This window comes from Aphelocoma coerulescens, assembly GCF_041296385.1.
Source record: "Aphelocoma coerulescens isolate FSJ_1873_10779 chromosome W unlocalized genomic scaffold, UR_Acoe_1.0 ChrW_unloc_scaf_1, whole genome shotgun sequence".
Classification (NCBI taxonomy): Eukaryota; Metazoa; Chordata; class Aves; order Passeriformes; family Corvidae; genus Aphelocoma; species Aphelocoma coerulescens.
Genome location: NW_027184080.1, coordinates 10,158,529 through 10,171,853, shown reverse-complemented (window position 1 = coordinate 10,171,853; position 13,325 = coordinate 10,158,529). Strand labels below are relative to the sequence as shown.

Sequence of the window (13,325 nt, the reverse complement as noted above, 5' to 3'; positions counted from 1 at the left end):
TGTTTTTATTTCTCTTTCTGGCTCCGTTTTTGTGTCCAGGATCATTTTCTCTTTGATAAGCCAGTGTCCCCTTTGCTAACATGTGCTGGGATGGCACGTGACTGGCCAGATGCCAGAGGAATCTGGTATGTTGTGTGATACGTAGAAGCTTGTGTCATGTTTTAAAAAATGTATTACAAGTCTCCTTGCTTCTCCTAACCCCACAGTCACTCTGCACGGGTACTCACAGCATGTTCAGTTTGTTTTTAAATATTTTTTTAGTGTTTTAAATGATTAATTGAAAAAAAATTAAGACCTTTATATTCTTATATGCAAAGACACAAATAATGCAAGGATTGTTGAAGTGTTAGAAACCACAGAAGAGTTTGATAACAGTCACAAAGGAATTAGGGCTTGTCCCACAATAAAGGTGGAAGGATCGATACCCCAACTGAAGTGCATCTACACCAATGCCTGCAGCATGGGCAGCAAACAGGAGGAGCTGGAAGTCATTGCACAGCTGAAAAACTATTATATAATTGCAGTCATGAAAACACGGTGGGATGATTCATAGAACTGGAGTGCTGCAATGGATGGCTATAAACTGTTCAGAAGAGATAGGCAAGGAAGGAGAGGCCATGGGGTAGCCCTGTATGTTAAGGAGTGTTTTGACTGCTTAGAGCTTGCCAATGGTGATGAAAGGGTTGCATGTTTATAAGCAAGAACCAAGGAAAAGGCTAACAAGGCAGATATCCTGGTGGTCATCATCCAACCAGGATGAAGAGGCAGATTAAATATTCTATGAGCATCTGGGAGTAGTCTCACATTCACTAGCCCTTTTTCTCTTGGAGACTTCAACTTACTACTTGTCTGCTGGAAATACAATACAGCAGAGAGAAAACTGTTTAGAAGGTTCCTGGAATGTGCAGAAGAAAACTTCCTGGCACAGCTGGAGAATGAGCATGGGAAGGCATGCTCACTGGACTTTTTGTTTGCGAAAAGAGAAGGAATTGTGGGTGATATGGTGTTTGGAGGCCATTTTGGGCACAGCGATCATGAAATGATAAGAGTTTTCAATTCTTGGAGAAGTAAGGAATATGGTTACCAGAACTGCTACCTTAGACTTCTGGAACGTAGACTTCGGCCTGTTTAAGGGCCTGGTTGAGTGAGTCCCTTGTGAGGCAGTCCTGAGGGCAAAGGAGTCCAGGAAGCACAGCTAGAACTTAATATGGCAACTGCCATAAAAGACAATAAAAATAGTTCTATAAATACATTAACAACAAAAGGAGGGCTAAGGAGAATCTCCATCCTTTATTGGATGGGAGGGGGAAACATGGTGACAAAGGATGAGGAAAAGGCTGAGGTACTTAATGCCTTCATTACCTCAGTCTTTAATAGTAAGATCAATTGTTCTCAGTGCACCCAGCCCTTTGAGCTGGAAGACAGGGAGCAGAATGAAGCCACATAATCCAAGGGTAAATGGTCAGTGACCTGCAACACTACTTAGACATACAAAAGTCAATGGGGCCTGAAGGAATCCTTCCAAGAGTACTGAGGGAGCTGGAGGAAGCACTCACCGAGCCACTTTCAATCATTTACCAGCAGTCCTGCCTAACTGAGGAGGTCTCAGTTGACTGGAAGTTACCGAATGTGAAGTCCATCTACAAGAAGGGCCAGAAGGATGATCTGGGGAACTACAGGCCTGTCAGCATGACCTTGGTGCACAGGAAGGTTATGGAGCAGATCATCATGAATGCCATCAAATGGCATGTACAGGACAACCAGGGGATCAGACCCAGCCAGCATGGGATTAGGAAAAGCAGATCCTGCTTGACTAACCTGGTCTCCTTCTATGACAAGGTGATCCACTTAGTGGATGAGGGAAAGGCTGCAGATGTTGTTTAGCTGGGTGTCTTGGGGTGACTTTATGATGTGTATCCCATATTGCTGCCCTATGCCCAGAAATTAATTCTTGTGCCTCTAAACTGAGCCTGAGAGGGGGAAGGAAAAACTGAGCAAAACTTTTTCAAAGCAGTTTGCAGCTTGTTCAAGGTCACACAGAGATAGAGACTTTTTTTTTCCCAGCTGCAGCACGGGAGCGAGGAAGCACCCGGCTTGCTGCTCCCGGGTCAGTTTTTGGCCAGTTGTTCAGCTTTTATTTTTTTTTTCCGGAGAGAGACTGAGAGTTGAATTTTTTCCCCCTTCCCCAGAATTTTGGATTTTCTCCCTTTTCTGCTGGACTACTTCAATATCAGAACACATCAGGAGGACTTTCCACCGAGCACAGAGAGCCTGGCCCTGGGCCAAGCCCCAACTCCGAGGAGACCAAAGGGAGGACTCTAACATTTTCCCAGGTTTTTTCTCCACAGCGAGAGATTTTATTATTTAGCATTATTATCCTTTTCCCGTGTGTTTGTTAAATAAATAGTTGTTATCTCTTTCACTTTCCTTTGAGGAAAATTTATTTTTTCCCAAACCCGGTGGGGGAAGGGTGGTGACCTGCCTTCTCTCAGAGGATATATTTCTAAATTTGGCCAAACCGGTACACTGGGCTTCAGTAAAGCCTTTGACACAGTTACAGCATTCTCCTGGAGAAACTAGCTGCTCATGGCTTGAATGGGTGTACTCTCTGCTAGGTAAAAAACTGACAGGATGGCTGGGTCCAAAGAGCTGTGGTGAATGGAGTTAAAAGTCACAAGTGGTGTTCCTCAGGGCTCAGTATTGGGTCCAATTCTGTTTAATATCTTTATTGATGATTTGGATGAGGGCATCGACTGAACCCTCAATATATTTGCAGATGACATCAAGTTAGGTGAGAGTGTTGATCTGCTTGAGGGCAGGAAGGGTCTGTAGAGGGATCTGGACAGACTAGGTAGATGAGCTGATGCCAATTGCATGAAGTTCAACTGGGGTAAATGCCAGGTCCTGCACTTGGGTCACAACAACCCCATGCAACACCACAGGCTTGGGGAAGAGTGTCTAGAAAGCTGCTCAGTAGAAAAGGACCTGGGTGTGTTGGTCAGTAGCCATCTGCATATGAGCCAGAAGTGTGCCCAGGTGGCCAAGAAGGCCAATGGCATCCTGGCTTGTATCAGAAAATAGTGCGGCCAGCAGGGTGAGGGAAGTGATTGTCCCCCTGTACTCAGCACTGGTGGGGCCACACCTCAAATACTGTGTTCAGTTTTGGGCCCCTTACTACAAGAAAGACATTGAGGTGCTGGAGCGTGTCCAGAGAAGAGCAACAAAGCTGATGAAGAGTCTAGAGCACAAGTCAGATAAGAAGTGGCTGAGGGAACCAGACTTGTTCAGTCTGGAGAAAAGGACACTGAGGGGAGACCTTCTCACTCTCTACAACTACTTGAAAGGAGGTTGTATCCAGGTGGGGGTCAGCCTCTTCTCCTGGGTAAAAAGCAATAGGATAAGAAGAAATGGCCTCAAGTTGTACCAGGGGAGCTTTAGATTCGATATTAGGAGAAATTTCTTCACCAAAAAGGTTGTGAAGCATTGGAACAGACTGCCCAGGGAAGTGATGGAGTCACCATCCCTGGAGGTATTTAAAAGACATGTAGATGTGGTATTTCCGCAGGCCTGGTTCCTACGGTATATCACCGTGTCCCGCAGCCATAGGGAGGAGGAGGAGGAGAAGATCCAGCAGGCAGGAATTGTGCAGCAAGATTGATTTATTTAATTATTTTACAAACTCTTTTATAGACTTTTTTTTTCTTAGTCTAATTGGACAAAGGACCAGCCACCCCTTGGGGGTGATTGGCCAAAATCCTAAAACATCCATTATCAAAATATTTTCTACTATACCATAAACAAGACTTTCCAAGGTTGCAGGTGGCTTGGTTGTTTACATTCCCTACTACCTCTTCTGCGTGAGAGAAAAGTCTCGCAAGGACTTAGAAAATAACAAAAACTCCTCACTAACAGCATTTTTGTACCTACAATGTGGCACTTAGGGACATGGTTTAGTGGTGGACTTGGCAGTGTTAGGTTAATTGTTGGACTTGATGATCTAAAGTGTCTTTTCCAACCTAAATAATTCCATTATTCTATGGTTCTACATAAACAATCATTAATATCAGCAACACAATGTAGCACCATAAGCATGGGTCCTTCTATGGGTTTTTTTATATCTATTTCAAGATAAAAGTTTGATTTTAGAAAGAGTCTGTGAATCACCATGAAATTACTTCCATAGGCTTTTGTCAGGTTTTACAGTGCATGCTCCCTGACAAAGCAGGTTTAACTTATCAGAAGAATACTTTATATGCTTCTGAACAATGCAGTATTGCCATAGAACAGATTTTTTTCCTTGTTGTGGTATCACTCAGCATTCCTTAATTCAATGGGAAGATTCATTTATTTAAAGGAGAAGTTGAGTCAGGCCAACATCTATCTCTGGAAAATCCTACCCCGAATATTTGTACATGATTGAAAATGAAATAACTGGACCTCTCTGTAACTATAATGTCAGGCCACGGGATGCTTGCACCTATAAAGTTTGGCATTGTCAAAGTGTGAAAAGTGAGTTGCAGTAAGAGGCAGGCTGGAAGTTAGGCTCTCAGTGAAGTTGCAAATTTCACGTGTTTCAAACTTGGTCATATTCTACTGTTTGTATGTACAAATCATATCAATCCGGTTTGGCCAAATTTAGAAATATATCCTCTGAGAGAAGGCACAACCACCCCTCCCCCACCAGGTTCGGGAAAAAAAAATAAATTTTCCTCGAAGGAAAGTGAAGAAGATAAAACAATTTATTTAACAAACACACGGGAAAGGAAAATGAGGTTAAATGGTAAAATCTTTTGCTGTGGAGGAAAAACCTGGGAAAGCGTTAGAGTCCTTCCTTTGGTCTCCTCGGAGCCGGGGCTTGGCCCAGGGCCAGGCCCTCTGTGCCCGACGAAAAGTCCTCCCGATGTGCTCTGAGGCTGAAAAGCAGTCCAGTAGCAAAGGGAGAAAAATCCGGAATTCTAGAGAAGGGAAAAAAGCAAAGTCCAACTCTCAGTCTCTCTCCGGAGAACCAGAAACTGAAACAACTGGCCAAAAGCTGACTGGAACACCGCAAGCCGGGTGCTTCCTCACTCCCCTGCCGCGGCTGGGAAAAAAAAAAACAAAAAAACCCTCCTATCTTTAAGTGACCTTGAACAAGCTGCAAACTGCTTTGAGAAAGTTTTGCTCAGTTTTTTCTTCTCCCTCTCAGGCTCAGTTTAGAGGCACAGAAAGGCACAAAAATTAATTCCTGGGCATAGGCAGCGATATGGGATACACATCATAACGTCACCCCAAGACATTCCACCCCTTATCCCATATTGTTGGCTCAATGCCCAAACTAAGATATTCTAATTCTACACACAAATTAATACATATATATGTATACACAGCTATATACGAACAGTGACAGTGACAATCAGCAAGCAGGGGTATACAAGCATTTCGCACTACAATCAGATCTCCCTGTGGTACACAACGTGTTGTTCCATCTTTCTTCATTACCCACCATGTGCAACCAGGTCCCTGGGCGAAGACAACCCCACGGGTGGGTTTGTCTGTACTCGAGGCAGATTTTACCCACACAGTCTTTCCTAACAGACCTCTGACATGCACTACTGGGACCTTATCTCCATCTGTTGTATGCAGGGATTCAGATTGGGCTGGACCAGCTCTATTGGTGGAACCTCGGGTGTTAACTAACCAGGTGGCCTTTGCTAGATGCTGTTCCCAATTTTTGAAAGTTCCCCCACCTAGTGCCTTCAAAGTGGTTTTCAACAATCCATTACACCGTTCCACTTTGCCTGCAGCTGGTGCATGGTAAGGGATGTGGTACACCCACTCAATGCCATGTTCTCTAGCCCAGGTGTTAATAAGGCTGTTCTTAAAATGAGTCCCATTATCAGATTCAATTCTCTCAGGGGTGCCATGCCTCCAAAGGACTTGCTTTTCAAGGCCCAGGATGGTGTTCCGGGCAGTAGCATGAGGCACAGGGTAGGTCTCCAGCCATCCAGTGGTGGCTTCTACCATTGTGAGCACATGGCGCTTGCCTTGGCGGGTTTGAGGCAGTGTGATGTAATCAACCTGCCAGGCCTCCCCATACTTGTATTTGGACCACCGCCCACCATACCACAGGGGCTTCACCCGCTTGGCCTGCTTGATCGCAGCGCATGTCTCACAGTCATGGATGACCTGGGAGATACTGTCCATGGTTAGATCCACCCCTCGGTCTCGTGCCCACTTATAGGTGGCATCTCTGCCCTGATGGCCTGAGGCATCATGGGCCCATCGAGCTAGGAACAACTCTCCCTTGTGTTTCCAGTCCAAATCTACCTGTGACACTTCTATCTTTGCAGCCTGATCTACCTGCTTGTTGTTTTGGTGTTCTTCATTAGCCCTACTCTTGGGGACATGAGCATCTACATGGCGGACTTTCACAACCAGCTTTCTTACTCGGGCAGCAATGTTTTTCCACTCTTCAGCAGCCCAGATTGGTTTTCCCCTACGCTGCCAATTAGCTTTTTCCCACTTCTCTAACCATCCCCACAGAGCATTGGCTACCATCCATGAATCAGTGTAGAGGTAGAGCTTTGGCCACTTCTCTCTTTCAGCAATGTCCTGGGCTAGTTGAACAGCTTTGAGTTCAGCGAGTTGGCTTGATCCACCTTCTCCCTCAGTAGCTTCTGCAACCCGTCGTGTGGGACTCCATACGGCTGCTTTCCACTTTCGTTTCATCCCTACGATGCGACAAGAACCGTCGGTGAAAAGAGCGTAGTGTGTGTCTTCTGATGGCAGTTGGTTGTACGGTGGAGCTTCTTCAGCACGTGTCACTTGTTCTTCTTCATCAGCGAGACCAAAGTTTTCACCTTCAGGCCAATTTGTGATTATTTCCAAAATCCCAGGGCGATTCAGTTTTCCAATACAGGCGCGCTGTGTGATGAGAGCAATCCATTTGCTCCATGTGGCATTGGTGGCGTGGTGGGTAGAGGGAACCTCTGCTTTGAACATCCACCCCAGCACTGGTAGTCGGGGTGCCAAGAGGAGTTGTGCCTCAGTTCCAATTACCTCTGAGGCGGCTTTGATTCCTTCATAGGCTGCCAGAATTTCCTTCTCTGTGGGAGTGTAGTTGGCTTCAGACCCTCTGTAGCTTCGGCTCCAAAACCCCAGTGGTCGACCACGAGTCTCACCAGACACCTTCTGCCAGAGGCTCCAGGACAGGCCATGGCTCCCAGCTGCAGAGTAGAGCACGTTTTTCACTTCGGGTCCTGTCCTAACTGGGCCAAGGGCTACCGCGTGAGCGATTTCCTGCTTGATTTGGGTGAAAGCTTGTTGCTGTTCGGGGCCCCAGTGGAAATCGTTCTTCTTGCGGGTAACCAGGTAGAGAGGACTCACAATCTGGCTGTACTCAGGAATGTGCATCCTCCAAAAGCCTATGGCACCTAGGAAAGCTTGTGTTTCCTTCTTGTTGGTTGGTGGAGACATTGCAGTGATCTTATTGATGACCTCAACAGGAATCTGACGTCGTCCATCTTGCCACTTTACTCCCAGGAACTGGATCTCTCGGGCAGGTCCCTTGACTTTACTCTTCTTGATGGCGAAACCAGCTTCCAGGAGAATCCGGATAACTTTCTCTCCTTTCTCAAACACTTCTGCTGCAGTGTTCCCCCACACAATGATGTCATCAATGTACTGCAGGTGTTCTGGAGCCTCACCCTTTTCTAGTGCAGTCTGGATTAGTCCATGGCAGATGGTGGGACTGTGCTTCCACCCCTGGGGCAGTCGGTTCCAGGTGTACTGCACACCTCTCCAGGTGAAAGCAAACTGAGGCCTGCACTCTGCTGCCAGAGGGATGGAGAAAAATGCATTGGCAATGTCAATAGTGGCATACCACTTCGCTGCTTTGGACTCCAGCTCATACTGGAGCTCCAACATGTCCGGCACAGCAGCGCTCAGCGGTGGAGTCACTTCATTCAAGGCACGATAGTCCACAGTCAATCTCCATTCTCCTTCAGATTTGCGCACAGGCCAAATGGGGCTGTTGAAGGGTGAGTGGGTCTTGCTGACCACCCCTTGGCTCTCCAGCTCACGGATCATCTTGTGGATGGGGATCACAGCATCTCGAGTTGTCCGGTACTGTCGGCGATGCACTGTCGAGGTAGCAATTGGTACTCTTTGTTCTTCCACCTTCAGAAGGCCAACTGCAGATGGGTTCTCTGATAGCCCAGGCAAAGTGTTCAATTGCTTACTGCCCTCTGTCTCCACAGCAGCTATTCCAAAAGCCCACTTGAGTCCCTTTGGGTCTCTAAAATACCCGTTCCGGAGGAAGTCTATGCCCAAAATGCACGGGGCCTGTGGGCCAGTCACAATGAGATGCTTCTTCCACTCAGTTCCAGTCAGGCTCACCTCAGCTTCCACCAAGGTCAAATCTTGTGATCCACCTGTCGCACCAGAAATAGAAACAGATTCTACCCCCACATGCTGCGATGGAATTATTGTACACTGCGCACCAGTGTCAACCAAGGCATCATATTTTTGTGGTTCTGATGTACCAGGCCAACGAATCCACACAGTCCAAAAAACACGGTTTTCCCTGACCTCTACCTGGCTAGAGGCAGGGCCCCTCTATGCCTGGTTATCCTTCTTTCCCTGGGCCTGTATCTTAGAGGTTCCTTCATGGGAATTGGACATGCCATCCTCTTTTCCATCATTTCCGGCAGTTTGGCTACAGGCAACTGGTGCTACTTCCTTTTTGGTAGATCCTCCTTTCTGAGACTTGCGCTCCTTCAATTCACGCACTCGTGCTGCCAGAGCAGAAGTGGGTTGTCCACCCCACTTCCTCATGTTTTCCCCACTGTCACACAGGAAATCCCACAGCTCACTTCGTGGGATGTGCCTTCTCTCTGGGGAACGTCCGCGGAGAAGGCACTCTTTAATCTCCTGGAGACTCTTCTCCATCTTATCTTCCATTCTCTTCACATGTGTTTCCACAGCTGCGATCCTTGCATGTGTTGGGCCATGCACAGAGTCTGCATATGCTCGGAGCTTCACTGCCATATCCTTCACAGTCTCATTTGCACCGTAGTCCGGTTTCATTATTGCTAAAGCAGAAGCGTATTCTGGTGGCCCAAGTTGTATGAGTTTTCGCCACATGTATGGAATAACTCTGGCCCGGTCTGGACTCCTCAATCCTGGGTCATTTGCGAAGACAACCTCTACCACCCCTAGTTCTCTCAGGCGTTGGATCCCTTGCTCTATGGTCTTCCACGGGGTTTGCTGCATGTAGAGATCATCTCCACACATATATCTTTCAATCACGCCTGTCAAAACTCGTCTCCAGACACTGGTAGAGTCAGTCCCCCTTTTCATCGCTTGGTCAATCACTGGATCATGTGACAGGGATCCCAAATGCCTCGCTTCAGCACCATCCAGCATCACATCATCACCTGCCGCATCCCAAATACGGACCATCCAACTTATTATGGATTCATCGGACCGTCGGGTGTAATCCTTTCTTAGGCTGTGAAGGTCCTTTATGGACATGGACTCAGTAATGGTTTCTGTGCCTGAGTCAGTTGGTGGTTTTGAGGTTCCTTCCCCTGCATCTTTTGAGGTTCCTTCCCCTGCATTATCCTCATCTTTCACTGGGCGATCAGTTTTGGTTATGTGCTTTTTCCTTGTAACAGGAGCCACTGTCAGTGGCTTAGACTCTCCATCTGGTTTGGGCTTGCTGTCTGGTTTATCTGCAGCCTGAGTGACTGGGATATCTGCAGGCTTTGCTGATTGATCTTCCTGCCTCTCTACCCTTACCGGCTGCAGTGTGCGATAGGCATATGCCAAAGCCCAACATATTGCAAGGAGCTTGTTCGCATTAGAATTGTCATTGTATTTCTCTTTCAGATATTTCGCCACCTCAGCTGGTTTCTGAACTTGTTCAGGGGAGAAATTGCAAACCATTGGGTCAGAGAATTTCTTCAGGATTAGGCCTATATCCTCCCATTCCCCACACCACTCAGGATGCTCCACCTCTGGGTCAGGTGTCTCATCAGTCACCCTGGAAATCTGAGCTCTTATTCTAGACAAGCTGCAAACCACATAGAGGAAGATTACCAGATTAAATACCAGGAGGGTGGTCTCTTTAACATCCAGGGGAAACTGAACACTCTCAAAAGAAAACCTATCAAATTTAAAGGGAAGGGAAACCCCGACTCCTCCTCCTCTAACAATCTGGGTGCAGTTACTAATAAATTCCCAAAACAGGCTACTGAAGCTAGGACTGGGGTTAGGAGGGAGAAACCATTTATCATACACACTTTGAACAGATGCCTGTACCTCTGTCAACTTCTTATAAATCATTATCACCGAGCACAGCAAAATAGAAATCCGAATTCGTGTCCCTGCTCTGCAAAAATTCCTTATCAAGGATAAGATCGGACCAAGTTGTGGATAGGCAAATAAGCCTAGGGACCAGAAAGGCACTAGCACCTTAAACAAGCCTACGGACCAGAAATACATGAATATATCAAGCCAGAGAAATGTTATGAACTCAACCAACATGATGACTATTTTACTCCAGCACAGAATAAGTAAAAACAAACCAAAATGTAATTAGCACAGGTTTTTCACTTTCCTTCGAGCCACACGGTTGGGCGCCACTAAATTTGTACCGGTTTGGCCAAATTTAGAAATATATCCTCTGAGAGAAGGCACAACCACCCCTCCCCCACCAGGTTCGGGAAAAAAAAATAAATTTTCCTCGAAGGAAAGTGAAGAAGATAAAACAATTTATTTAACAAACACACGGGAAAGGAAAATGAGGTTAAATGGTAAAATCTTTTGCTGTGGAGGAAAAACCTGGGAAAGCGTTAGAGTCCTTCCTTTGGTCTCCTCGGAGCCGGGGCTTGGCCCAGGGCCAGGCCCTCTGTGCCCGACGAAAAGTCCTCCCGATGTGCTCTGAGGCTGAAAAGCAGTCCAGTAGCAAAGGGAGAAAAATCCGGAATTCTAGAGAAGGGAAAAAAGCAAAGTCCAACTCTCAGTCTCTCTCCGGAGAACCAGAAACTGAAACAACTGGCCAAAAGCTGACTGGAACACCGCAAGCCGGGTGCTTCCTCACTCCCCTGCCGCGGCTGGGAAAAAAAAAAACAAAAAAACCCTCCTATCTTTAAGTGACCTTGAACAAGCTGCAAACTGCTTTGAGAAAGTTTTGCTCAGTTTTTTCTTCTCCCTCTCAGGCTCAGTTTAGAGGCACAGAAAGGCACAAAAATTAATTCCTGGGCATAGGCAGCGATATGGGATACACATCATAACGTCACCCCAAGACACTTTCTACATTCTGAAGAAAGATTGTTGCAAAAGACAGAAAAAATGGAGAAAAGCAAAGAAAAGTGACCTCAGGTTTGACCTAGCACTTTATAAACCTAGTCATGACTGATCTGTCTGGAACAAGAGTAGATAAATTCTCTGTAGGCATTATCTTAATTGACAAGCCAGCATCTTTAATGCAGTGTCCAGAAGCAACATGTAGCTGTTTTCCTCAGACATATAATTTGACTGATGTGGCAATTCAGTGTTATAAAGTGATATGAAGGGCACTGGCATTTGATTTAGAAGACAATACAATTAAGTAAGGTCATATGGCTGTGCCCCCAGTCAGTTTTTTTTCTAACTGCACAATTTTCTAAGAACAGTAAAAACTATCCCCAGTGACTGAAGATGCAGAATTTGGCTTCTCCCTTTACCTGTTCCCTCAGCAGCTGTACATCCCAACTGTGTTAATGTTTGAAGACATGTTCCTCATAGCTTGGCTTCAGGACAGCATGATGTGATCAGAGAAAACTGCTCTTCTCACTGTGACTTGAGAAACCTGCATAATTCCATTGGCATGGGGGATCAAGATGTGAAAGTAGCTTAACTGTGTCCTTAACTGTGCAGAGCAATGTTATTTTGCAGTGCTTAACCTCTTCACAGTCCTGAAAGACTGTAATGAAACTAAGGATACTGAGAGTTATTTTTCAGGGCCTATCTTGTGCTTTAAAGCTGCTCATTTTTCTCTCAACCAGGCATAACAATGACAAGACATTTCTTATCTGGATTAATGAAGAGGACCACACCAGGGTGATCTCCATGGAAAAGGGTGGCAACATGAAACGGGTGTTTGAAAGATTTTGCCATGGTTTAAAAGAGGTATGAATGAATTTATTATGCCTGTTTGTTTATTGTTGGGCTGTTGTCAGCATTACTTAGCATGATTAACACTGAACTGACATCTCCAGAAGCAACAAAATAAAGTAACAACAGTTCAAATAGCAACCCACATTAATAGCAGTTAAAGAAGGAAACAAAGACAAATTGTTAGCTGAGTTGTAGGAAAAATGGGTAAAATGTCATTTTAGCTTTTATATTGCAATCTTCAGCACTGAATGGCTAAAGAAATGTTTTTTCTTTTACCTTGGAACAATTGTTTTATTCCTCTCACTCTGGCAAAGCAGCTTTCACTCTAGCTTCTCTGGATTTCTAGGCTCCCCTGTCTCAGGAAATCCCCAACTGCTGTATAGATTATACAATTGTACACTCCCATATTGCTTCAAAGCCACCAGCACAGGCCTTCACCTGAAGAAAACCTAAACAAATACCACATGGCAAAGTAAGGAACGCAGGGAACTATAATGGCTTCTACATGTATGTTAAGCAGAAAAGGAAAGTCAAAGAAAGTGTACCCCTCCTGATAAACAACGCTGGTGAACTGGTAACAATGGATGAGGAGAAGGCTGAGGTACTCAACAATTTTTTTCCTCAGTCTTCAATGGCAACCTCTCTTCCCACACTTCTCCTGGGGATAGACAGTGTTGTAACCGCTGGACTCTGTCTAGCAGGCTGCTGCAGCCAGAAAGCTCAGCGAGGGTTTCCTAGGGCCATGCGATTAATCGCATTCTGGAGTCCATTTCGGACAGCCCTGCGATCTGGCTCCAGCAGCTAGCAGCGTTACAACGCAGTGGATGGTAAAGAAGGTAGAGAAGGGTCTCTCATGAGGGTTTGAGATGACTTTAATCACATCTTGTCCCCGCAATATTCAGAGGTGGAGAGACAGCGTGGTCTGAGTGCGGGGTGGTTTTGTCAGGGGCCCAGGGGCGGTCCCTGGGCAGGGTTGGGGTACAGAACAAATAGGGAGAAATCAAGGGAGTGGCCAAGGCTAGGGGGGAACCAGGCCACCACATCTCACCCTTTTCAATGTAAAATGAAAAGGGAAGGGCTTCCTTTTTACACAATAGAAAAATGGTAAAATAATGCAAAATAATTAAATCAAAATTAATGATGCAGCTGGTTGTTGTCTTTGGAGATCGGTACTGGCTGAGTTC

General features: G+C 45.9%; 1 protein-coding gene across 3 annotated transcripts in view; it reads left to right on the top strand.

Annotated features, from left to right (window-relative positions):
• The window catches only part of LOC138102699 (creatine kinase S-type, mitochondrial), a 125,520-nt gene that overhangs the window by 40,409 nt on the left and 71,786 nt on the right, over positions 1–13,325 (top strand). For all 3 annotated transcript variants that reach the window (XR_011147481.1, XM_069000438.1, XM_069000437.1), the window contains exons 6-7: positions 40–125; positions 12,030–12,153. Coding sequence is in view for 2 of the 3 variants with exons in the window: in XM_069000438.1 (XP_068856539.1) it covers positions 40–125; positions 12,030–12,153 (210 nt within the window). In the remaining variant the exon portion in view is untranslated. The remainder of the gene's footprint in view (positions 1–39; positions 126–12,029; positions 12,154–13,325) is intronic.